A 22531-nucleotide genomic window follows, 5' to 3' on the forward strand; every position below is an offset into this window, starting at 1 on the left:
TGTTAGGAAGTAATGGAACCAGGCTAATGCTCTTCTTTCCAAATCACACACCCTTCCGGTCACCTGGACAGGTCTGTCTGTCTATCCCTGAGGATATAACTGGGAGACACAGATGCTGCAGGTAAATGGGTCTGGAGTGCTCTGTGCTCTGGGCCACTCATCAGCTTGCACCCCTGCCTAATCTTGCCTCCTCCTCTAACCTCCCCCATTCTGTTTTATTGTGTTAATTTTTTTTTTTTTTTGCAGTTTTTGGCTGGGGTTTGGCTTGAACTTGCCACCTCCGGATGTGCCGGCGCCCTACTCCTTTGAGCCACAGGCGCCGCCCTTATTGTGTTAATTTTAGTTTCAAAATATTACTGGGGTACAAATGTTTTTGGTTGCACGTATCAATTTTATTATGCTTAAGTCAGGATTATAAGTGTGCCCATCACCCAGGTAGTGTTAATTGGTTTTTTTTTTTCTTGTTTTTTTGAGACACAGTCTCACTTTGTCGTCCTTGGTAGAGTGCCGTGGTATCACAGCTCATAGCAACCTTAAACTCTTGAGCTTAAGGGATTCTCTTGCCTCAGCCTCCCAAGTAGCTAGAACTACAGGCACCCGCCACAATGTCCCGCTATTTTTTAGAGATGGGGTCTCACTCACTCTTGCTCAGGCTGGTCTTGAACTCCTGAGCTTAAGCAATCCACCCACCTCAGCCTCCCAAATGCTGGGATTATAGGCGTGAGTCTCGAGCCCAGGCAGAGATAGAGTTCATTGTATCTGTTAGATAAGTTTTCACCCATACCCTCCTCCCCCTCCTTGCTTGATTTCCAGTAAATTTTACTTCCCTCTGGGTGCACATGTGTGCTTATCAATTAGTTCCAATTTAACAACAAATACCTGTGGTATTGGTTTTTCCATTCTTTTGATACTTAGGATAATGTCTGCAGTTACATCCAAATAGTTGCAAAAGGGATTAATTAATTCATCTTTCTTCATGGCAGAGTAGTATTGTATAGTATACACGTACATATTTTGTTAATTCACTCATGAATTGATGGGTACTTGAGTTGATTACACATCTTTGCCATTGTGAATTGTGCTTCAATAAAGATTCAAATGCAAGGCTTGGCGCCTGTGGCTCAAGCGGCTAAGGCGCCAGCCACATACACCTGAGCCGGCGGGTTCGAATCCAGCCCAGGCCCGCCAAACAACAACGATGGCTGCAACCCCAAAAAATAGCCGGGCGTTGTGACGGGCACCTGTAGTCCCAGCTACTTGGGAGGCTGAGGCAGGAGAATTGCTTGAGCCCAGGAGTTGGAGGTTGCTGTGAGCTGTGATGCCACAGCACTCTACCCAGGGTGACTGCTTGAGGCTCTGTCTCAAAAAAAAAAAAAAAAGATTCAAATGCAGGTGTCTTTTTGATAAAATGACTTCTTTCTCTTTACATCCATGCCAGCATCTATTGTTTTTGGATTTTTTTTTTTTTTTGAGACAGAATCTCTGGGATAGAGAACCCTGGTGTCAGCTTAGCTCACAGCAACCTCAAACTCCTTGAGCAATCCTTCTGCAGCAGCCTTCCAAGTAGCTGGGACTACAGGCACCCACCCCAACTTCTGGTTAATTTTTTTCTATTTTTTTAGAGAAGAGGTCTTGTTCTTGCTTAGACTGGTCTCGAACTCCTGAGCTCAAGGGATCCACTCACCTTAGCCTCCCAGATTACAGGTGTGAACCACCTCCCTGCCTGTTTTTTGACTTTCAAACATTTTTTTTCCAGCTGGGCACCCGTTGCCCAGTGGTTAGGGCGTCGGCCACATGTTCTGGGATTGGTGGGTTTGAACCCAGTATGGGACTGCTAAAAAAAAAAAAAAGCCAGACCTTGTGGCAGGCACCTGTCCCAGCTACTAGGGAGGCTGAGGCAAGAGAATCACTTGAGCCCAAGAGTTGGAGGTTGCTGTGAGCTATGATGCCAAGGCACTTTACTAAGTGGACAAAGTGAGACTTTGTCTCAAAAAAAAATTTTTTTTTCACCATGAAACAACTCACACTGTGATATTTTTGGACTATTTATTTATTTATTTATTTATAGAGACAGAGTCTCACTTTATCGCCCTTGGTAGAATGCCATGGCATCACACAGCTCACAGCAACCTCCAACTTCTGGGCTCAGGCGATTCTCTTGTCTCAGCCTCCCGTGTAGCTGGGACTACAGGCACCTGCCACAACGCCTGGCTATTTTTTGTTGCAGTTTGGCTAGGGCCGGGTTTGAACCCGCCACCCTCAGTATATGGGGCCAGCGCCCCACCCACTGAGCCATAGGTGCTGCCCCATTTTGGACTTTTTAATAAAAGCCATTCTAGGGCGGCGCCTGTGGCTCAGTGAGTAGGGCGCCGGCTCCATATGCTGAGGGTGGTGGGTTCAAACCCAGCCCCGGCCTAACTGCAACAAAAAAATAGCCGGGTGTTGTGGCGGGCGCCTGTAGTCCCAGCTGCTCGGGAGGCTGAGGCAAGAGAATAGCTGAAGCCCAAGAGCTAGAGGTTGCTGTGAGCCGTGTGACGCCATGGCACTCTACCCGAGGGCAGTACAGTGAGACTCTGTCTCTACAAAAAACAAAACAAAACAAATAAAAAATAATAATAAAATAAAAGCCATTCTAATTGGAGTAAGGTGATATCTCATTATTTTAATTTTCATTTCTCTGATAATTAGTGACATTGAACATTTTTTGTATGTTTATTGGCTATTTGTCTATTTTCTTTTTGAAAAGCTTCTGTTCATGTTTTTTACTCATTTATTTATTTTCTCCCATTCAGTAGGTTTTCTTTTCTTTTCTTTTTTTTTTTTTTTGAGGCAGAGTCTCAAGCTGTCACCCTTGGTAGAGTGCTGTGGCCTCATAGCTCACGGAAACCTCAAACTCTTTTTTTTTTTTTTTTGAGACAGAGCCTCAAGCAGTCAGTCACCCTGGGTAGAGTGCCGTAGCATCACAGCTCACAGCAACCTCCAACTCCTGGGCTCAAGCGATTCTCCTGCCTCCGCCTCCCAAGTAGCTGGGACTACGGGCTCAGAAACCTCCAGCTCTTGGGTTTAAGCAATTCTCTTGCCTCAGCATCCCAAGTGGCTGGGACTACAGGCACCTGCCACAATGCCTGGCTATTTTTTGGTTGTAGTTGTCATTGTTTGGCAGGCCTGGGCTAGATTCAAACCCACCAGCTCTGGTGTATGTGGCTGGTGCTCTAGCCACTGAGCTACGGGCATTGAGCCTGGGGTTTCTTCATAAATTTTTTGCCTAAGCCAATACCTAGAAGAGTTTTTGCAACATTTTCTTCTAGTATTCTTACAGTTTCATGCTTTACATACATCTTGAATTAATTTTTGTAAGTGATGAGAGAGATGAATCCTGTTTCATTCTTGTGTATATTACTACCCAATTTTCCCAGAGCCACTTACTTATTGAATAAGGCTTTCTTTCCCCAGTGTATGTTGTTGTCTTCTGTGTCATGGATCAGCTGAGTATATGTAGATGGCTTAGTATCTGGATTCTCTGTTCTGTTCCATTAGTCTATGTCTCTATTTTTGTGCTAATACCATGCTGTTTTGGTTACTGTAGCCTTTTGGTATAGTTTGAAGTCTGGTAATGTGATGCCTCCTGATTTTTTTTTTTTTTTATTTAAGATTGCTTTGGTTATTTGGGGTCTGTTCTGATTCCAAATGAAACACAGAATTATTTTTTCTAGACCTGTGAAATATGACATTGGTATTTTGATGGAGACTGCATTGAATCTATAAATCACTGTGGGTAGTATGGATAATAATGATTATTAATAATAATACTTTTAATAATGTTGATTCTACTGATTCATGAGCTTATTGTGTTTTCTGTTTGTTTGTGTCATCTGTGATTTCTTTCCTTAGTGTTTCATAGCTCTCTTTACAGAGATCTTTCACCTCCTTGGTTAAGTATACTCCTAGGCATTTTATTTCCTTTGTAGTTATTGTGAACGGTACTGAGTCTTTGATTTGGCTCTCAGCTCGACTATTACTGGTATATGGGAATGGTAGTGATTTGTGTACATTGCTTTTTTTTTTTTTTTGAGATAGAGTCTCACTATGTTGCCCTCAGTAGAGTGCTGTGGTGTCACAGCTCATAGCAACCTCAAACTCTTGGGCTTAGGCGATTCTCTTGCCTCAGCCTCCCGAGTAGCTGGGACTACAGGCACCTGCCACAACACGCAGTTATTTTCTTATTGCGGTTGTCCTTGTTGTTTAGCCAGCCCCATCTGGGCTCGAAACTGTCATGTTTGGCACATGTGGCTGGGGCCGTAACCACTGTACATTGCTTTTGTAACCTGAGACTTTACTGAGTTAATTCATTAATTCCAGGAGTCTCTTGGTAGAGTCTTTTGGGTTTTCTAGATATGAGATCATATCATCAGCCTCATTCCATTTTAATTAGCCTCTCCTAATAAAAAATTGGGATATGTTGACTGTGACAACTGGGATACTGTGACTGTGACTCACACCTATAATCGCAGCATTTTGGGAGGCCAAGTCAGGAAGACTGTTTGAGACCAAGAGTTCGAGACCAGCCTGAGCAACCTAGTGAGACCTTGTCTCTACAAAAAATAAAAAATAAACAAAATTACCCTGTAGTCCTAGCCACATGGGAGGCTGAGGCAGGAGGATTGCTTCAATGAATTGGAGGCTGCAGTCAGCTATGATCAATAGAGCCACTGCACTCCAGACTAGGTGGCAGAATGAGAGAGCCTCAGACCCTGTCTCAAGAAAAAAAAAAAAAAGGAAAGAAAAAGGAAAAGAAAAGAAGGAAACAAAAGATGATATCTGATCTGGTCCTTGAAGAAATGGTAGCTGTTTGGTACTATTGGAATGGTGGAGAAAAGCATTTTTTTCTTCATTGGCCAGTGGGTACCTGTACAGGTTAGGGTGGAGGCTGGGAAATTTAAAACTATCCAAAAGTTAAGGTGGCATAAACCAGGACAGTGGCCATTGGCTTGGAGAGGAGAGGGGACAGAAATGAGCGCCATCTCTGAGCCTGATTAGAAAGGGTGGACAAGGGCGGCGCCTATGGCTCCGTGAGCAGGGCGCCGTCCCCATATACCGAGGGTGGCGGGTTCAAACCCGGCCCCGGCCAAACTGCAACAAAAAAATAGCCGGGTGTTGTGGCGGGCGCCTGTAGTCCCAGCTGCTCGGGAGGCTGAGGCAAGAGAATCGCGTAAGCCCAGGAGTTGGAAGTTGCTGTGAGCTGTGACGCCATAACACTCTACCCGAGGGCGGTACAGTGAGACTCTGTCTCTACAAAAAAAAAAAAAGGGTGGACAATGGTTGCACGTGGGGAGGGAACTGAGGGCAAGGAGGAAGGTGTTTATCTTCATCTTGGAAAAAGGAGCAAAGGACTTGATGGGGGCTTTTTCCTCCCCCAGGAAGCACTAACTAGGCCCCCAGCACCACCTGCTGGCCTGCCATGTCACTCAGGACAGGTGACTTTCTGTCTTTGAGCCCCCTTCTGGCAACTCAAGCCTAAAAATATCAACCACCTGCCTCTGTTCCCACCAGCCTGGGGCCTCTGTAAGTGGAGCCCCAAGCATGTCCTTGAGGAACAGGGACCAAGAACCTGTATTTGGGTACAGTTTGGCATGAACACTCAGGAGGTGGCAGTGGATGTCAGGCTGGGCTGGTCTGTAAGCTTTCGGCACTAAGCATTGCAGGTACAGTGACATCTGGGACAAGGACTTTGCCCTGAAGGGGTTAATTAGTGTGAAGGGAAAGAGAGCTGTCAGCAACAAATGATTACAATGCAATTGATAAGCTTTGTTCTTCTTGGGACAGCTCTGAGATCATCTTCCCTGGGGCTGAGAAAGAATTTTTCTATAGAACTTTGCTATGACAAGGTCTTAGAAGGTTTGTGCTACAGAACACTTTTTCAGGTGTGCGCTCTGTGCCAGCCCCTGTACTGAGTACAAGGATTACTTGAGGAAATAAAAAGGATAAAAATCTTTGTGCTCATGGAACTTATGGGCTACTGGAAGAAGATAAGCAGTAAAATAGGCAAACAATGCATAGTATAATATGATAAAAATTGGGATATGGGGAAAAGTAGAGCACAATAAAGGGGAAATAGGGAGTGCATGTGAGGAGTTTGGAAATTTTAGGGTGGTCAGAGCAAGTATCACTGAGTGGGGGACATTTAAGCAAACCCTTGAAGAAGGGGAGGGAGGGACCACGCAGGTATCTGGGGGAACAGTGATCTCAGCTGGTGCAAGGGACTTGAGGATGAGTGTGCTTGGCTTGTTCTAGGAACATCAAGGGGTGTGTGTAGAAGCAAAGAAAAGTAGGAGATGAGGTCAGGGTTGCCCGGGCAGGTGAATGTCAGATCATCACTTTGTAAGGACTTTGGCTTTTATTTAGAGTGAAATGGAGCCAGTGGAGGGTTTTGAGCAAAGAAGTACCATGTTTTGACTTACATTTTAAAAGACTCTCTCTGATTCCTATATTGACAGACTGCATCAAAGGGCAAGATTGGAAAAAGGGAGAACCTTGCCGTAATCCTGGAGAGAGACTGGACCAGGGTAGGGCTTATGGGAGGTGGGTGGGAGAGGTCAGAGTCTATGTATATTTTGCAAGCGAAGCCAAGAAGATTAAGGATGATTCTGAGTTCTGGCTTGGAAGTATGGAGCTGCCAAGAGCTAAGGGAGGGAAGGTCGAGGGCAAGCAGGTTTCTCTGTGTGTTAAAGGTGAGGTAGGCTCAGTTGTGGTCACTGGACCTCCAAGGAAGGGGGGCCCAGTAGACAGTGCAGGGGAGAAGTCTGGGCTGTGGGGATAAATATATTCGGGGATCTTGATCCATCAATCGCCAGAACTTGATTGCATTTTGTTTCTCGGTGGTTAACCTGGGTAAGGTGTGAATCTGGCAAACAGAACTAGGCTAGGCGGCTTGGGCAGCATCTGAAGACTTGCACTATTCAGGCCGCCTAGAGTGAGGCGGGTGCTGCTGAGCAGAGTGGGAAGAAAAAGCCTTTTTTCTGTGCTTTGCAGTTTCAGCTCGCGTAATTGCACACAACACTTGGTGTACATTCATTCCACAATTTCTCATGTATCCTCCGCTCAACAAATAGTCATTGTATTTTCTTTCATCTTTAAATCAGGCTCAGATGGAGGATATTAGGGTTAAGAGAAGTGAAGCTCCACACAGTCATCTAGGGTCAGGGGCAGAAATGGGAGCCTAGGGCTCAGTCCGTGCATCCCGGGAAGCTCTGCGGTGGGTGGGGCAGGGGCCGGTCTTGGCCGGTTTTGCAAGCGGCAAGAAACCGGAGTCGGCCCCTCTCGAGAGGAGGCTGGTTGGGGTTCGGCGCGTGGCCCCTTTAAGGCCCAGCTGGTGATCTCAGCCCGGTGCTCGCCGCCCCGCCCTCCCCGGCGGCGCGTCCAACGCGCAGGCGCGTCGCGGCGGCACTCCGCGGGACCCGGGACGCGCTGGCGGCTGCTGAGATACCCGGGCTGCGGCGCCGCCCGCCTGCCCCGCCCGCGGAGTCTGGCCACTGCACGTCGTCCATACACGCCACCGCCGCCGCCATGGGCTCTTGAGGTATTGCTCCCGGCCAGCCTCGCGCGGGAGCCCCAAGGGGGATGGCTGCAGACTCCTGGACCTGGGGGGCTGCTGGGTTTTGGAGAGGCCCCAGCGAGGGACGCCGCGGGTCACTTCGGCCGCCGGTCCCCGGGCGGGGAGGGCCCAACCTAGGAGAGAGGGGGCGTCCCTTGCCCCGCCTGTCCTGCCCTGTGCCCCTTCCTTGCCCTGTGGGGTCGCTGGCCGGCCCGTGGGTGTGCCCGCTCCCCCTCCATGCCAACGTGGCGGGGGCCGCGCCAGGAGTGTAATCGGATCTGCCCGTGGGGATGGCTGAGGAGAGGGGAGGTGGATGGACTGGCTCTTTGCAAGTGGAATTGTGTCTGCCTGGGTGGATGTGCTGGCGCCTGGCACTACCGAGTACATGGTGGCGGCATCCGTGCCCTGTGCGGGTGGCGGTGACCTGCGAGGGTGGTTGGCGCCGGAGGCGGTCGGGGCTGCATCATGAATGGTGTCCACGCCTTGCACACAGGTGAACGTATTTAGAGGGAAAAGTCCTGGAACCTGGGGCTCCAAGGGTGTTTGCCTCCAGAGGGACCGTAGAGACTGGTTGTTAGTGTGTGTAACCTTTCTGTAGGTTTTACTTTTCCTAGCTGGGTACCTTGCTTGGATCTACTTGTATCTAGGTGCGAGTTGTTCCAGGCTATGGCAAGGCAGTGAGGCTGGGGGCTGGGCATGGGTTTCCAGTCCATATCCCCTCTGGGGGTGAGCCTGTCTAAGGCCAGATATTTCACTCCTCGCCCTCTTCCAGGGCATCTTGGGGCAAAGCAGGTGTTTGCCTGCCTGATACGAGGCAGTATCAGGTGAAGGCCATGTATTATTTATCTGACTGCTGGGTGCCTTTGTAAGGAAAGAAGCAGCAATCTGTGCCCTGGAGGCCTGTACATTGTGGAGCCAGTCAGGAAAACAAGCTCACCTGCACCTGCTGAGGAAGCACAGGTCTCAGAGGTGTGACTTCCTTGACAGGTTATGTTTGCTGTGTCCTTTCCCACCTGCCTTTCATCGTATGTGGTGGGCCTCCTAGGCACTGGAGTGTCTAAGTTGGGACCTACGGCTGTGGGATGGGAAAGCCCTAGCAGCCAGGCCTGTGTGCTCACTTGGACACAAACACATGGTGCCCCAGGCTTCAGGGAGCTCTCAGGCTGTGGGGGAATCAGATTTGGAAACAAGTGATCATATTGATGTGAAGAATATAAGACAAAAGAACAGAAGGAGTGGAGATGGGTTTTGTGCTGGGGTAGGGAGTGGGGTAATGTGGCCAGCAGAAAAGACTTCAGTGAAAGAAGACAACTGAGTTGAAGTTTGAAGGCCGGCTGATGTTTGTCTGAGGCTTTTGTGCTTTCCACATGTATTTTCCCAGGTAGTTCTCAAGGCAGCTGTGTTATCCCTATTTGCAGATGAGCAGGGCCAGAGGAAACTCGTGACTTGCTTGTGCAGGATACATGGTAGGCCTAGATGGAGTCATTCTTTTTTTGGAGACAGAGGCTCATTATGTTGCCCTCGGTATAGTGCCGTGGCGTCACAGCTCACAGCAACCTCAAACTCTTGGTCTTAAGCGATTCTCTTGCCTCAGCCTCCCAAGTAGTTGGGACTACAGGCACCCACCACAGTACCCTCACATTTTTTTGAGACCGGGTCTTGCTCTGGCTCAGGCTGGTCTTGAACCTTTAAGCTCAGGCAATCCGCTCACATCGGCTTCCCAAGTGCTAGGATTACAGGTGTGAGCCACCATGCCTGGCTTGGATGGAGTCATTCTTAAACCAGGACCTCTCTCTTGCTGCCACATTTTCTTGCCTTGTAACTTATTGAGCATTTACTGTGTGCCGGGCACCATGCTAGGGACACAGAAGTCTGAAGATAAATGGGACCTTGTGTCTGGCTTCTAAGGGCTCCCAGTCTGCTGAGGAAATGGACATTGTTAGGGACCCCAATCCAGATACAAGGCCCTGGTAGCCAGCACGGGTGAAGGCACTGAGAATTCCCCTAAAAGCCGTGGGGTGCCTTTGTGTCCTCAGGATTCTGGATGACTTGCAAGTTGTTCTGGTCGTGCAAGGAGCACCTTCTAAATCTCTCCCACTGGGGAGAAAGGAGAGCATCGAGGCAATACGGGTGTGAGTGATCCACTTGTCCTAGTTCACTTGTGTTGGCTGAGTTCTGTGAGCTTGGACTTCTGTCTGGAGGGCTGTTTTCTCCCACTCTTTTGAGGTTTTGCTCCTGATTTCTGGCTGGCCTGCTCAGCCCTCTCCCGGAGAGGGGCTCAGTGCTATTTCCAGTCCCTGCTGTGCTCATTTCTCTCTGTAAATTCCCTGGAGTGGAAACAGCCTCAGCAAGGCAGGGTACAGCCCTTTATTGTTTTGAAAAGGAGTCACAGCAAATGCATGCTCGAAAGCTTTGGGCCTTTAGAAGGGGGATTTGGTGTGTGAGTTCTGGGAGGCCAGCAGCTGGGCCTTGGGAGAGCTCTGTGTGGGGTCTGCCCTGGGACCTCCAGCCCAAGGTGCTGGCAGGCAGTAAGCACTTACTGAAGACTCCCTGCTGCCCTGCACTGTGCCCGGCGGCAGGGGAGAGAGGCCAGAGCCATGGGTCATGCCCTCTCAAAGGTCGTGGTTGGTTGATGGAGCCCAACGTGTAACAAATATGTGCAAGACAGTGCTCTAGTTGTGGTAGAAACAGAAGGCCCTAAAGGGGCCGAGAGGACAATAGGAACAAGAGCCCGTTTATTGAGCATTTACTGTGTGCCAGGCACAGTTCAAAGCACTTTTATGAATTACTGTGTTTCTTTCTCTCTCTACCCAATGAGATGGGTCACCTTCTGCATTTTTCAGAGGAGGCAGCCAAGGTTAAAATGGTGCTAAGGTCACACAGCTGGCTGGTGAGTTGAGCTTTGAACCAGTCAGGCCAACTTCAAAGCCCATGCTCTTCCCCTGCTGACCCTTCTGTGTGCCAGAAGTCTTCCTGGCCCTGAAGGATGAGGGCTGCTCAACCCCTAGAGCAGTGGTTCTTAGCCGCAATGTATTTTCATTGTTAAAAAGGGATCTCGACCCAGAAGTTGAGAACTGCTGCCCTAGAGGAAGAGGAGGGCTTTCTAGTAGAGGGAACTCAGGGTGGATGTAGAGGCCTGGAATGCCTTGCCTCTCAGATGTGGCTATGTTGGGCCAGGGTTATGAAGACCTTTGGAAGTCCTGTTAAGGGGGAAGACCTTGCTAAGGGGTTTGAACTTGATCCCAGTGTGGTCAACAGGGAGCCCTTTAAAGTTTCAAAAAGGAAGTGCTCAGCCATGTGTCACCGGGCCGTAATATCCTTTACTCTCCTTCCTTTTTTCCCACAAATAACTCCTAGAAGACCTGGCCTCCCTCGTGTGCTTTCCCTAAGTCCTTGGCACCTTTTTTAGCCTCTACCACCTTTCTCTTCTCCTTCTAGCACCTTCTGGTTTTGAAAACCCTGGGTGGCCCAGGCCAGCCTCTGGAGCCCACAATTATAACAATGTTTGCTCTCTAACTGACCGGGAAATGGCTCCACTGAGGACTGACATTCTTCCTGGTTCTTCCAGGTCTTGTGTGGCCTGACGTTCTTCTCTGGAATGCATTTGAGAGCTGTGGTGGCTACCTGTCATCTCTACCGACAAGTCATCAGCTCTGTAAATACAGGCAGGGGGGTTAGGGGACAGAGCAGGAATTGGAGCCAGGGAAGCTGGGTTCAACTACTGGGTCTTGTTGTAAGGTCATTGGGGAGTTACCTGCTCTATATACCTACTTTGCTGGGCGGTCGGGCTGGTCAGCATTTGATGCAGCTCCATGCTAGTCCCAGCGGAGCATGATAAATGAGATTTCATCCCTCCCTGTGGGGCTGAGGGTAGTGTGGTTGGATGTGCTCCACTTGGGGATGCAGCACAGCCAAGGGGGTCCACCTCAGGACGAGGTAGACAGGGTGTGGGAGATGATGGGGTGTAGGATGGGAGGGGAGGAGTTGGGGAAGACTTCTGAATTGGGTGCCTTGCGATAGGAGGCTGAGAATTCAGGAAGGGGTTAAAGATGGTCTCTAGGACTATAGCACAAGGGGAGAGACAGGGAGGTAGTGAGTGGAGCAGTCCTGGTGACCTAGGGAGAGAAGCCTTGCTCCTGTTAGGCCTGTGACTGTGTTTGAGCCCTCATGAGCTGAGTCCAGCTGGGGAGAGAGACATCAAACACATCTGCAGGGCGGCGCCTGTGGCGCAGTGGGTAGGGCACTGGCCCCATATACTGAGGGTGGCAGGTTCAAACCTGGCCCCGGCCAAACTGCAACCAAAAAATAGCCGGGCGTTGTGGCGGGCGCCTATAGTCCTAGCTACTTGGGAGGCTGAGGCAAGGGAATCGCCTAAGCCCAGGAGTTGGAGGTTGCTGTGAGCTGTGTGACGCCACGGCACTCTACCGAGGGCGATAAAGTGAGATTCTGTCTCTACAAAAAAAAAAAAAGAAAAATACACATCTGCAACTATAATTGCCAAGGGACTCTGAGGGAGCGTCAGGTCATTCTCACCTGGGCAGGTGCGTCTTTGGTGAGGTTACATGTAAGCTGCCCTCACATGTACAGGCAGAGCAAGTGGGTTCCAAGCAGAGGGAATAGCATGTGGCAAGCAATTTCATGATTTAGAAATTGTTTGGCAGTAGGACTCAGAACCTAGTGGACTTGAAATAAATGTTCATTGAATACCATCTTTTTGGCCTTGGAGAGCACAGAAAGCGGAAGAAGTAAAGTGGGAGGAGACTATGGAAAGAGGAATTGAATAGTTGCCCAAGGTTTAGATCTCATTGTCCCCTCCCCATCATTTTCACCTCTTCCTAGTGACATGGAGGTACCTTACCAGGGCACAGCCAAGCCCGCAGCCTTCCTAAGAGGTTCTCAGACTCTGCTTTTCCTAAGGACTGGATGCCTAAGTCTAAATGCAGAGGTAGCCAAGAAGCTGAAATTAGTCTGCACGCCCCGACAGCATTCGTTCACATGTCTGCTTTTGTTTTGGCATAGTTTGAACCCCTGTGCTTGGACAGAACGGAGAAGGATGACACGTGACTTCTGGTTCGTACTTTTTCCAGTCTTAGATTAATGAAGACTCAGTGTGTGGCATGACGCCTTGCATGCAGTAGGTGCTGAAATAGTTTTTGACTAGTTGGATGGGTTCATGGAATGGCCACTCAGGGTAAAGCTGGAATTATTCTTTTTTTTGAGACAGAGTCTTAAGCTGTTGCCTTGGGTAGAGTGCTGTGGTGTCACAGCTCACAGCAACCTCAGACTCTCGGGCTTAAGCAATTCTCTTGCCTTAGCCTCTCAAGTAGCAGGCGCTCGCCACAAAAACCGGCTACTTTTTTTTGGTTGCAATTGTCATTGTTTTAGCTGGCCTGGGCCGAGTTCGAACCTGCCAGCCTGGGGGTATGTGGCCAGTACCCTACCCACTAAGCTATGGGCACTGCCCTGGAATTATTCTTGAAAAGCGACAGATGCCAAGACTGATCAGAACATGATTGTTAGGCCTGAGCTTGTATCACCAGGTGTCTTTTAAACAGCCTTGGGTCTGTTTGGATGGTGTGAGAAGTCTCTGGCCTGTGATGGGAGGCAGGAAGCCCGGCAGACACCTCCTTTTCCTTCTCCTCTGGGTGGAAACTAGAGGCGGAAGATCCCACCCAGAAATCCTTTGTGCCTAATGTGCGTCACTCCCAGCTCCACTGTGTTTTAAAAAGTCACATACAACTAGGTGAATTTTTCTTTTAGCGAAAATTTTGCAATATTGATTTCAGTGTTATACCTTTGAAAAACAATAGGCTTTTCTGATATATAAGTAATACTTGCTGATTGTAGTAAATTGGGACACAGAAAGGTAGAGGATAAGAATATAAATTATCCAAACTTCATGATTAGGAAATAATCACTGTTGAGGTTTCAGTGATTTTTATTTATTTTTTTTTTTTGAGACAGTCTCACTATGTTGCCCTTGGTAGAGTGCTGTGGTGTCACAGCTCACAGCAACCTCAAACTCTTTGGGCTTAAGAGATTCTCTTGTCTCAACCTCCCAAGTAGCTGAGACTACAGGTGCCCACCACAACGCCCGGCCATTTTTTTTTTGTTGCAGTTGTCATTGTTATTTAGCAGGCCCAGACTGGGTTCCAACCTGCCTAGCTTGGTGTATGTGGCTGGCATCTGAACCACTGAGCTATGGGCGCCACCCGTGATGTTCTTTTTAGACATAAAATAACCTAGGGTTACCTGATTGCAAGTAACACTAATCCTACTTCTCATCGGATTGTAAGCATTTACCCATGAAGTTAAAAAGTTAGTTTTGAAGAGAAAAGAATCAAAGAAGTTCTATAATGAAACAGAGGCATTTGTTTCTAGTTCTCTGTGGAAAAGATGAGGTCTCTGACCTTTTACCTGGATGGTACCGTGGTGAACGTGGCAACTGGACTGGGTCAGAAACCAGTGTGATGACCTTGACTGAGTCACTTGCCCTCTCTGAGCTTCACTTCCTGTAGTGGGGGTTATTCAAACACCCTCTGCCCACCTCACAGGCTCAGGTGAGGTCCTAGATGAGAAAGCTGTGAGCCCCCATGAGGAAGGGTGTGATTTGGGGACGTAGAGCAGGTCACGTGGCTCTGAGATGGAAGGAGTGTTGTGCACAGTGTGGGCATGTGCACATGTGTGTTGCTTCTTTCCCAACCTAAAATGTTTGGTGATCCTCCTGTAGACTTCAGTCTCCCTGCTGGGAAGCCATGGTCTGAGGACCCTTTACCTGTAGATCACAGGCAATCTCAGGATGGCTGCTCCCCACCCCCACAAAGGGGGTGGAGTGAGACCTTTGGAAGTTACTGCCTCTGTCACTCTGAAAGAAATTTTCAGATCAGGCAGCGTTCCCTATCCAACAGACATGTGGAGTTTGGTATCTTTATTTTTCCCCTGCTCCTACCTCTGTGGACACCCTGTACCTGCAGGATCTCTGTCCTGCTGGTGGTGGCTAAGAACCTCCACTCCCCTGAGCAGGGTTGTTCCCCAAAGCCCTCTGGGTCATCATTTACCGAACAGCTCAAGAGAAAAATAACTAACCCTGTGGTGCTGTCATAGCTACTGGCAGAGCCTCCTAGTCACCGCCTCTCACACCTATGGATTTTATTTCATCCAGAATGAGTAGTGAACTGGGGTCTCATGGGTGCTCAATTTGGGGGCCTGCAGGTCATAGAGATAGGTGTTGGTGAAGGGGTGTATATTAGAATGTTAATATTGGTGTACTAATTTTATTATTATTATTATTGTTATCATTATTATTTGAGACAGAGTCTTACTTTCTTGCCCTTGGTAGAGTGTTGTGGCATCATAGCTTACAGCAACCTCAAACTCTTAAGCTCAAGTGATTATCTTGCCTCAACCTCCTGAGTAGTCAGGACTGTAGGCACCTGCCACAAGCCCAGCCATTTTTTTTTTTTTAAAGACAGGGTGTTGTTTTTGCTCAGATTGGTCTCGAACTCCTGAGGTCAAGCAATCCACTGCCTTAGCCTCCCAGAGTGCTAGGATTACTGGCCTAATTATATTAATATTAATATCCTCTGGGATTTGTGTGGGCTTTGTAAATTACTTTTCAGATGTACTGCTACACTTCACATATGTTGTTTCATTTAAGCCTTTCAACTGCCCTGGAACCTTGAAATTACTGAGCCTATATAGATGGAGAGACTGAGGCTCAGAGAGGTGAATTGCCTAAGATTTTCTGGTTTCCAGTCCTGTGCCCTTCCTGCTCTGGGTGGCCACACCAGTACAGCTTTGCCCCCAGAGAGCTGTGGACTCACTGGGAAACCCGGAATGTTGAATTGCTGCTTAGACTTTGGAAGCACATTACTGAAGGTTTAGTTCGAAACTGTGAGGGGTCCCAGGAGGCCCCTTCACCAACACCTGTCACTATGACTTGGGAGGCAGCAGTCTGCTGTACCTTGGGGCAGGCTGAGGGGCCAGTGCTGCCTGGAGGAGGGGCAGTGGGCTGGGGCTCTTGGAGTGTGGAGGTTAGCCTGTGGGAAATGAGACCACCTTGAACTCACACAGGTGTGAGACACAGGCAGGTAACTGCAGCCCAGCTTCACCTCCAGGAGGAGGAAACATGCATACACACGTTTGTCAATGACTTTAAACAGATTGGATGTCTGAAGATCTAGGTTTACCAAAACAACACGTATTTGCATTATGAGGAAAAGTTGATATACTGTACATTGGTTAGAAATATTTTTTTTTCTTTTTTGACACAGCCTCAAGCTGTCGCCCTGGGTAGAGTGCTGTGACATCACAGCTCATGGCAACCTCCAACTCCTGGGCTCAAGCGATTCTCCTGCCTCTGCCTCCCAAGTAGCTGGGACTACAGGCGCCTGCTAAAACACCCGGCTATTTTTTGGTTGCAGCTGTCATTGTTGTTTGGTGGGCCCGGGCTGGATTTGAACCCCCCAGCTCAGGTATATGTGCCTGGTGCCTTAGCCGCTTGAGCCATGGGCGCCGGGCCAGTTAGAAAAATTTTAAGAGCAATAACCTCAGAACATTTAAGTCCGATTTGATTTACTGAAGTTCCTGGCTGTCTCAGTCAGTGGGAGCAGAGCTGGGGCTGGGAGACGGGGCTGGCGAGGGCTCTTTCTTTCGAGTGCTGCCTTGGTTGGCCAAGTGGTAGAAGACCTTCTCTTCTATTTGTCGTTTGCAGTAGTCACACCAGGTTTGTGGAGGTGGGAGGAAGGCCTATCCAGCTCACCACATACGCTCCACTGTCCTCAGTTGACACTTGGTGTTCCTTCCCGTCACTTGCCTCCATCTCCACCAGTCGCTGGCTTAATGCTTAGGTAGCGATGGCTTTGGGCGCAGGAGTTATGTAAGACGTCCGAGAAGGACCCAGGAGCAGAGCTGTTTAAGAGTGAGCGCCGAGGAGCATGGGTATGTCTTGCACAGCTGTGGTGTCTCCTGCAGCTTGCATGGGGAAACGACAAGAGGTGCCCACTGCTCATTTGAGGTGGTTAGACTGGAAGCCTCCGGCTTTGTCAGGCACTCTGCCTCCACCTGGTCCTGCTGGGTCTGTTCTTCCACTGTGCACTGGTGCCTTCACCCAGAGAAGCCAGTTATGGCTGGATGTAATGGCCACTCAGTCACCATCCACCCTTCCACCTGCCCTGGGTCCAGGGCATCAGTGCTCTGGGAAGGGGTGAGGGAGGAGCTGTGTGGGTCTTGCCTTTTCTTACCTTGAGGAAACACTGTTGTGTGGACCAGACCTCTGAGTGAATGGGGCTGATCCTGGTCCAGCACCTCTTCTGACCCAGAGCTCCGTTTGCCAAAAATAGCTTTTCTTTTCCATTTCTTCACCTGGGCACCTCGAAATGACATGTTGTTAGTATTTTCCCCAACTCTGAGGCTTATTTCTTGGTGAACAATTTAAATAACTGTATTCTGCCTCTCTGGCAGTATTTTCCGAAATTACAGATGTTTGTACACTTTCACCAGCAGCTGCGTTTCTAAGAATTTATCCTACAGATGTGTTAACATGTGTGCAAAAAGACTTATTTGCAAGGTTAGTCGCGGTTGCCTTGTTTGTAATAAATAGCAAAAGATCAGAAGTAAGCTAAATGCCCGTTAGCGGGGAGCCACGAACAAATTATGGTCGGTCCAAACCTTGGGATACCACATGGCTATAAATAATGAGATGTAGACTCCCCACACTGAGACAGGACAGTTGCCAAGGTAGGTGGCTGAGCAAAGAAGCAGGTGTCTGAGACCTGCTGTCTGTGTAAAAGTGAAGGGAAATAACAAGTGCCTTTGTGTGTGTACAGAGCATCTTTGGGCATCTACAAGGAGGTGGTGACTATGGTGCCTCTGGAGGGGGCACTGGCAGTTACTGGCTGGAGGTCCTATGTACCTTGTAATTGCTGAATCACGTGAATGTATTTATTAATTAATTTTTTTTTAATTAAATAACATAGCACCTATAACCTCACCTCTTGCCCAGCATAGGAAGGCCAGGGCTCTGCTACTCACTCAAGGATGGCCAGGCTTACTCGGGCCCCAGAGGGCTAATCAAAAATTGCACACTTAAGCCAGGTATAGTGGCTCATGCCTGTAATCCTAGCACTAGGACAAGATGGGTGCATTGGCTCAGTGCCTGTAGCTCAGCAGCTAAGGTGCCAGCCACATACACCAGAGCAGGCGGGTTTGAACCCAGCTGGGGGCTGCCAAACAACAATGATAGCTACAACCAAAAAATAGCTGGGCGTTGTGGCAGGCGCCTGTAGTCCCTGCTACTTGGGAGGCTAAGGCAAGAGAATCGCTTAAGCCAGGAGTTGGAGGTTGCTGTGAGCTGTGATGCTATGGCACTCTACCCAGGGTGACTTGGAAGAACAGGTATCACTCCAAGCCACTGATTTGTTAGATGTTCGCTAAGTGAGTGGATGAGTAGCCACCCTCTTCATGGTGGAATTGGAAGTTGTGGTGGCCAAGGCCTGTCTGATAGCTGTGAATGTGCCTGGCATGGGTGGGCCTGGCTGAGAAGCAGGAATAGGACATGGTGGGATTGGAATTTGGGGAGGCCAAGGCCCTGCTCTGAGTGCCTGGTGCAGATTGTTTTCTTGCATCCTCAAGAACTCAGGATACATAGCTACTGTGATTCCCTGTTTACAGGTGAGGAAGCAGAGCATATACCTGGTGCAGGCCAGACATCAGTGGTGGGATTTGGACACAGTTACCTCTACTCCTGCATTTAAGTAGTTTATTCTGCTATATATCCCAGGTCACATGTAATACTGATACTCTTTTTTTTTTTTTAGAGACAGAGTCTCACTTTCTTGCCTTCAGTAGAGTGCTGTGCCGTCACACAGCTCACAGCAACCTCCAACTCCTGGGCTTAGGTGATTCTCTTGCCTCAGCCTCCCGAGTAGCTGGGACTACAGGCGCCCACCACAATGCCCGACTTTTTTTTTAGTGCAGTTTGGCCGGGGCCGGGTTCGAACTCGCCATCCTCAGTATATGGCGCCGGCGCCCTACCCACCGAGCCACAGGCACCACCCAATACCGATACTCCACCTAGTCTCATTACTTGTCCCACTGGCCACGGACAACTTTATTATTCAAGTGGATTTTCTTCTGCACTAGACTGTAAGCTCTTAAAGGGTCAGAGATATCCTTTGGACTTTGCACATAGAAAGTGCTTAATGTTATATATAGATTATATTTTAAAACTTTGTATAGTTATTTAACTCATAACAAATCTTAGATGTACAGCTTGGTGGATTTTTACATCTGTCCATACCTGTGTAATTTGCCCAATCAAGGTGCACAACCATCCCTGCACCCCACATGGCTCACTGAGGTCTCCCAAGATGACCACTGCTCACCTCAGCACTTTTAGTTAGTTTGCCAGGGTGTAAGCGTCCGGGAATGTGAGCACACAGAAGGCAGAGATCATCAGCGAGATCATCCAGGTCGCCTGTTGTGGTCTTTTCCTCTTTTTCTCTCCTGCGTAGGAGTCTCCTGTTTGAATATATCACTATTTATTTATCCCTTCTCCAGTGGACAAGCATTTGGGTTGTGTCTGGCCTCTTCTGCTGTGAAATATGTCCTTGTTTGGGGGAGCGCAAACAAGGACATCTGTGCTTGTTGCTGGCTGTGCACCCAGAATGTGATGCTACCTCGCCCGAGTCAATAGGTGTTTGTGTGAATGAAATACAGGTTGGGGGCATCCTGGGCTGGAGCCAGGCTTCTTGTTGGCAGGGTTTCAGGGGATGGGGCAGGTGTAGGGGTCTTAGTTTAGACAACCTCCTCTCACAGGGCAATAAGATTGGTGCGTTTCAGGATTCTGGCATCTGTAGGGGACCCGTTTGCTTAGTGCCAGTTAGGATTTCAGCAGGCCGGAAAGGTGTTCAAAAGCCCAGTTAATGAAGCTGAGTGTTGGTCCATTTCTTCTCAATTTGAGATAAAACTGAGATGATCAAAATTAGGACTGGTATGTATAGTAAAGAAAAAGACCTAATTACAAGGCTGAATGGAGTAAGCCCTCTCTGGAGGATCTGTGAGTTTTTTGTTACTGTCCTTTATTTTTGCACCCTGCCCAAGTGACAGGTGCATGCTTAGGTAATTTTTTCTCCTGGTTGAGAGATTCATGGGAACTTAGCTCCAGAAGAAGAGACAGAAATATGGGGCTGCTAGAGGGGCCTCAACTTGCTTGTGTAGACTGGAGGAGAGTGGGACAGACAGATGTGGACCCTTATCCCCATGAGGGCATTTGGCGCTTTTTCCAAGGGCTCAGCAGGCAGAACTGCCCAGCCACTGGCCACTCTTTCCCTCTAATCCCCTCTGGAGAAGGGCCAGAAGCTGGCAGACCAGATAGCCTCCCGAGGCAGGAGGGCTCATTGCTGTTCCCGGGCAGCTGAAGCAAAGCACAGTGGTCAATTCATGTGAATGGTGCTCAAGTCAAATCCCACCTCTCAAGTTTCTCTGTATATGTTAAATAAAAAAAAAAACAAACAACTCCCAGGTTGCATTAATATTCCAGAGATCGTGTTGCGAATTTAGCTCGGCCTGTGGGTGGCAGGTGCCTGCCTGCCTGAGCATTTCATGGCTGCAGCACAAAAGGGTTTGGATCTGAAACTAATGAATGAAAATGTGACCTCAGAAGGTCTGAAAGTGAGCAGACAACCAGACATGGGACTGGCCTGGCTCTCTGAGACTGTTGGGAACATGAACTCCCAGCCTGACTGAAGGATGAAATGACAGAAGTGAGAGAGTGATGATAATGGGAGACGTTACATAGTACCAGGCGCCCTGCTCAGAGCTTTCCCTTGTTACTTTACAGCCCTTGCTGAGTAGGTGTGTCTGTATCCCCATTTTACAGATGAGGAAGCTGAGGAAAGGAGCAGTTCTGTAACTGGCCCACGGACACAAAGCTAGCCCCGGGCTCTTTCATGGCTCTTGGGAGGACTTTGGATTTGATAGCATGGCAGCATTGGTAGGAGGACTTGTTTGACAGCTGTCTGTGGGCAAATGACCTCCGCCCTCCAGGTCTCTCCTCATCTGCAGGCTGTTTGGTAATGTAAGAAATCATCAGAAACTGGCTTGGCACCCGTAGCACAGTGGTTACGGTGCCAGCCACATATACCATGGGTGTGCGGGTTCGAACCCAGCCTGGGCCAGCTAAACAACAATGGCAACTGCAACAAAAAAATAACCGAGCTCAGCCTCACTGCCAAAATGAAGCCGATCCTGCTTCAGGGCCATGAGCAGTCCATTACGCAGATTAAGTATAATCGCGAGGGAGACCTCCTCTTCACCATGGCCAAAAACCCTATCATCAATGTATGGTACTCTGCAAATGGTGAGAGGCTGGGAACCTATATGGGGCATACTGGAGCCGTGTGGTGTGTGGATGCTGACTGGGATACCACGCATGTCCTCACTGGCTCAGCTGACAACAGCTGTCGTCTCTGGGACTGTGAAACAGGCAAGCAACTGGCCCTACTCAAGACCAATTCAGCTGTCCAGACCTGTGGTTGTGACTTTGGGGGCAACATCATCATGTTCTCCACAGACATGGGCCACCAGTGCTTTGTGAGCTTCTTTGACCTGCGGGATCCAAGCCAGATTAACAACAATGAGCCCTCCATGAAGATCCCTTGCAATGACTCCAAAATCACCAGTGCTGTTTGGGGACCCCTAGGGGAATGCATCATTGCCGGCCATGAGAGTGGAGAGCTCAACCAGTATAGTGCCAAGTCTGGAGAGGTATTGGTGAATGTTAAGGAGCACTCCCGGCAGATCAATGACATCCAGTTATCCAGGGACAGGACCATGTTTGTCACTGCATCCAAGGACAACACAGCCAAGCTATTTGACTCAACGACCCTTGAACATCAGAAGACCTTCTGGACAGAACATCCTGTCAACTCTGCTGCTCTCTCCCCCAAGTATGACCACGTGGTGCCGGGTGGTGGTCAGGAAGACATGGATGTAACCACAACCTCCACTAGGATTGGCAAGTTTGAGGCCAGATTCTTCCATTTAGCCTTTGAAGAAGAGTTTGGAAGATTCAAAGGTCACTTTGGACCTATCTGAAGTGTTGCCTTCCATCCTGATGGCAAGAGCTACAGCAGCAGTGGAGAAGGTGGTTACGTCGCATCCACTACTTTGACTCACAGTACTTCGAGTTTGAGTTTGAGGCGTAAGAAGTTGGATCTCCATCTAGGCCAGGGTGGCTGCTCACAGAAAGTTTTGGACTCTGAGAAATAAATAAATTTGGTAATAAATAAAAAAAAAATAGCCGAGCGTTGTGGTGGGTGCCTGTAGTCCCAGCTACTTGGGAGGCTGAGGCAAGAGAATTGCCTTAAGTCCAAGAGTTAGAGGTTGCTGTGAGCTGTGACAACATAATGAGACTCTGTCTCAATAAAAAAAAAAAAAAAAGAAAGAAATTATCAGAAACTTAGCGACTTAAAACACAAATTGATTATCTTACAGTTTTGGAGGTCAGAAGTCCAAAGTGTATTTCACTGGGCTAAAATCGAGGAGTCAGCAGGGCTGTGTTCCTTCTGGAGGCTCTGGGGGAGAATCTGTTCCCTGGCTGTTTCCAGCTTCTAAACGCCACCTGCATCCTTTGCCTCGTGGCCCCTTCCTCTCATCTTCAGAGCCAGCCGCATAGTGTCTCCCACTCTCTCTTCTCTCTGTTTCAGTTGTCACGCTGCCGTCTTTGTAAGGGCCCCCCCATGTCACCAGGATAATCTCTCTCAAGATAATTTAATCACTTCCTCAAAGTCCCTTTGCCACCACATAAAGGTAACATATTCATAAATTTGGGGAGTTAGGATGTGGACCTCTTAGGGGCGTCCACCACATGGGACATAATAAAATCTATGATGGGAGGGTGGCAAAAGTAAGGTGTTCCTTGAACATGAAGTTAAAAAT

General features: G+C 48.7%; 2 protein-coding genes across 4 annotated transcripts in view; both read left to right on the plus strand.

Annotated features, from left to right (window-relative positions):
• The first annotated feature begins 7421 nt into the window (after positions 1-7421).
• Positions 7422-22531, plus strand: part of TMEM184B (transmembrane protein 184B) — a 49733-nt gene continuing 34623 nt past the window's right edge. For 2 of the 3 annotated variants that reach the window (XM_053585881.1, XM_053585883.1), the window contains exon 1: positions 7422-7576. The gene's annotated coding sequence lies outside the window, so the exon portion shown is untranslated. The remainder of the gene's footprint in view (positions 7577-22531) is intronic. The other variant, XM_053585882.1, reaches the window with a different exon arrangement.
• LOC128582201 (eukaryotic translation initiation factor 3 subunit I-like) lies at positions 7623-22116 on the plus strand. The gene is made up of 2 exons (XM_053585884.1): positions 7623-8084; positions 20472-22116. The coding sequence occupies exon 2, from the start codon at positions 20828-20830 to the stop codon at positions 21686-21688; it is 861 nt and encodes a 286-aa protein (XP_053441859.1). The 5' UTR covers positions 7623-8084; positions 20472-20827; the 3' UTR covers positions 21689-22116.

This window comes from Nycticebus coucang, chromosome 3 (assembly GCF_027406575.1).
Source record: "Nycticebus coucang isolate mNycCou1 chromosome 3, mNycCou1.pri, whole genome shotgun sequence".
In the NCBI taxonomy this organism is placed as follows: Eukaryota; Metazoa; Chordata; class Mammalia; order Primates; family Lorisidae; genus Nycticebus; species Nycticebus coucang.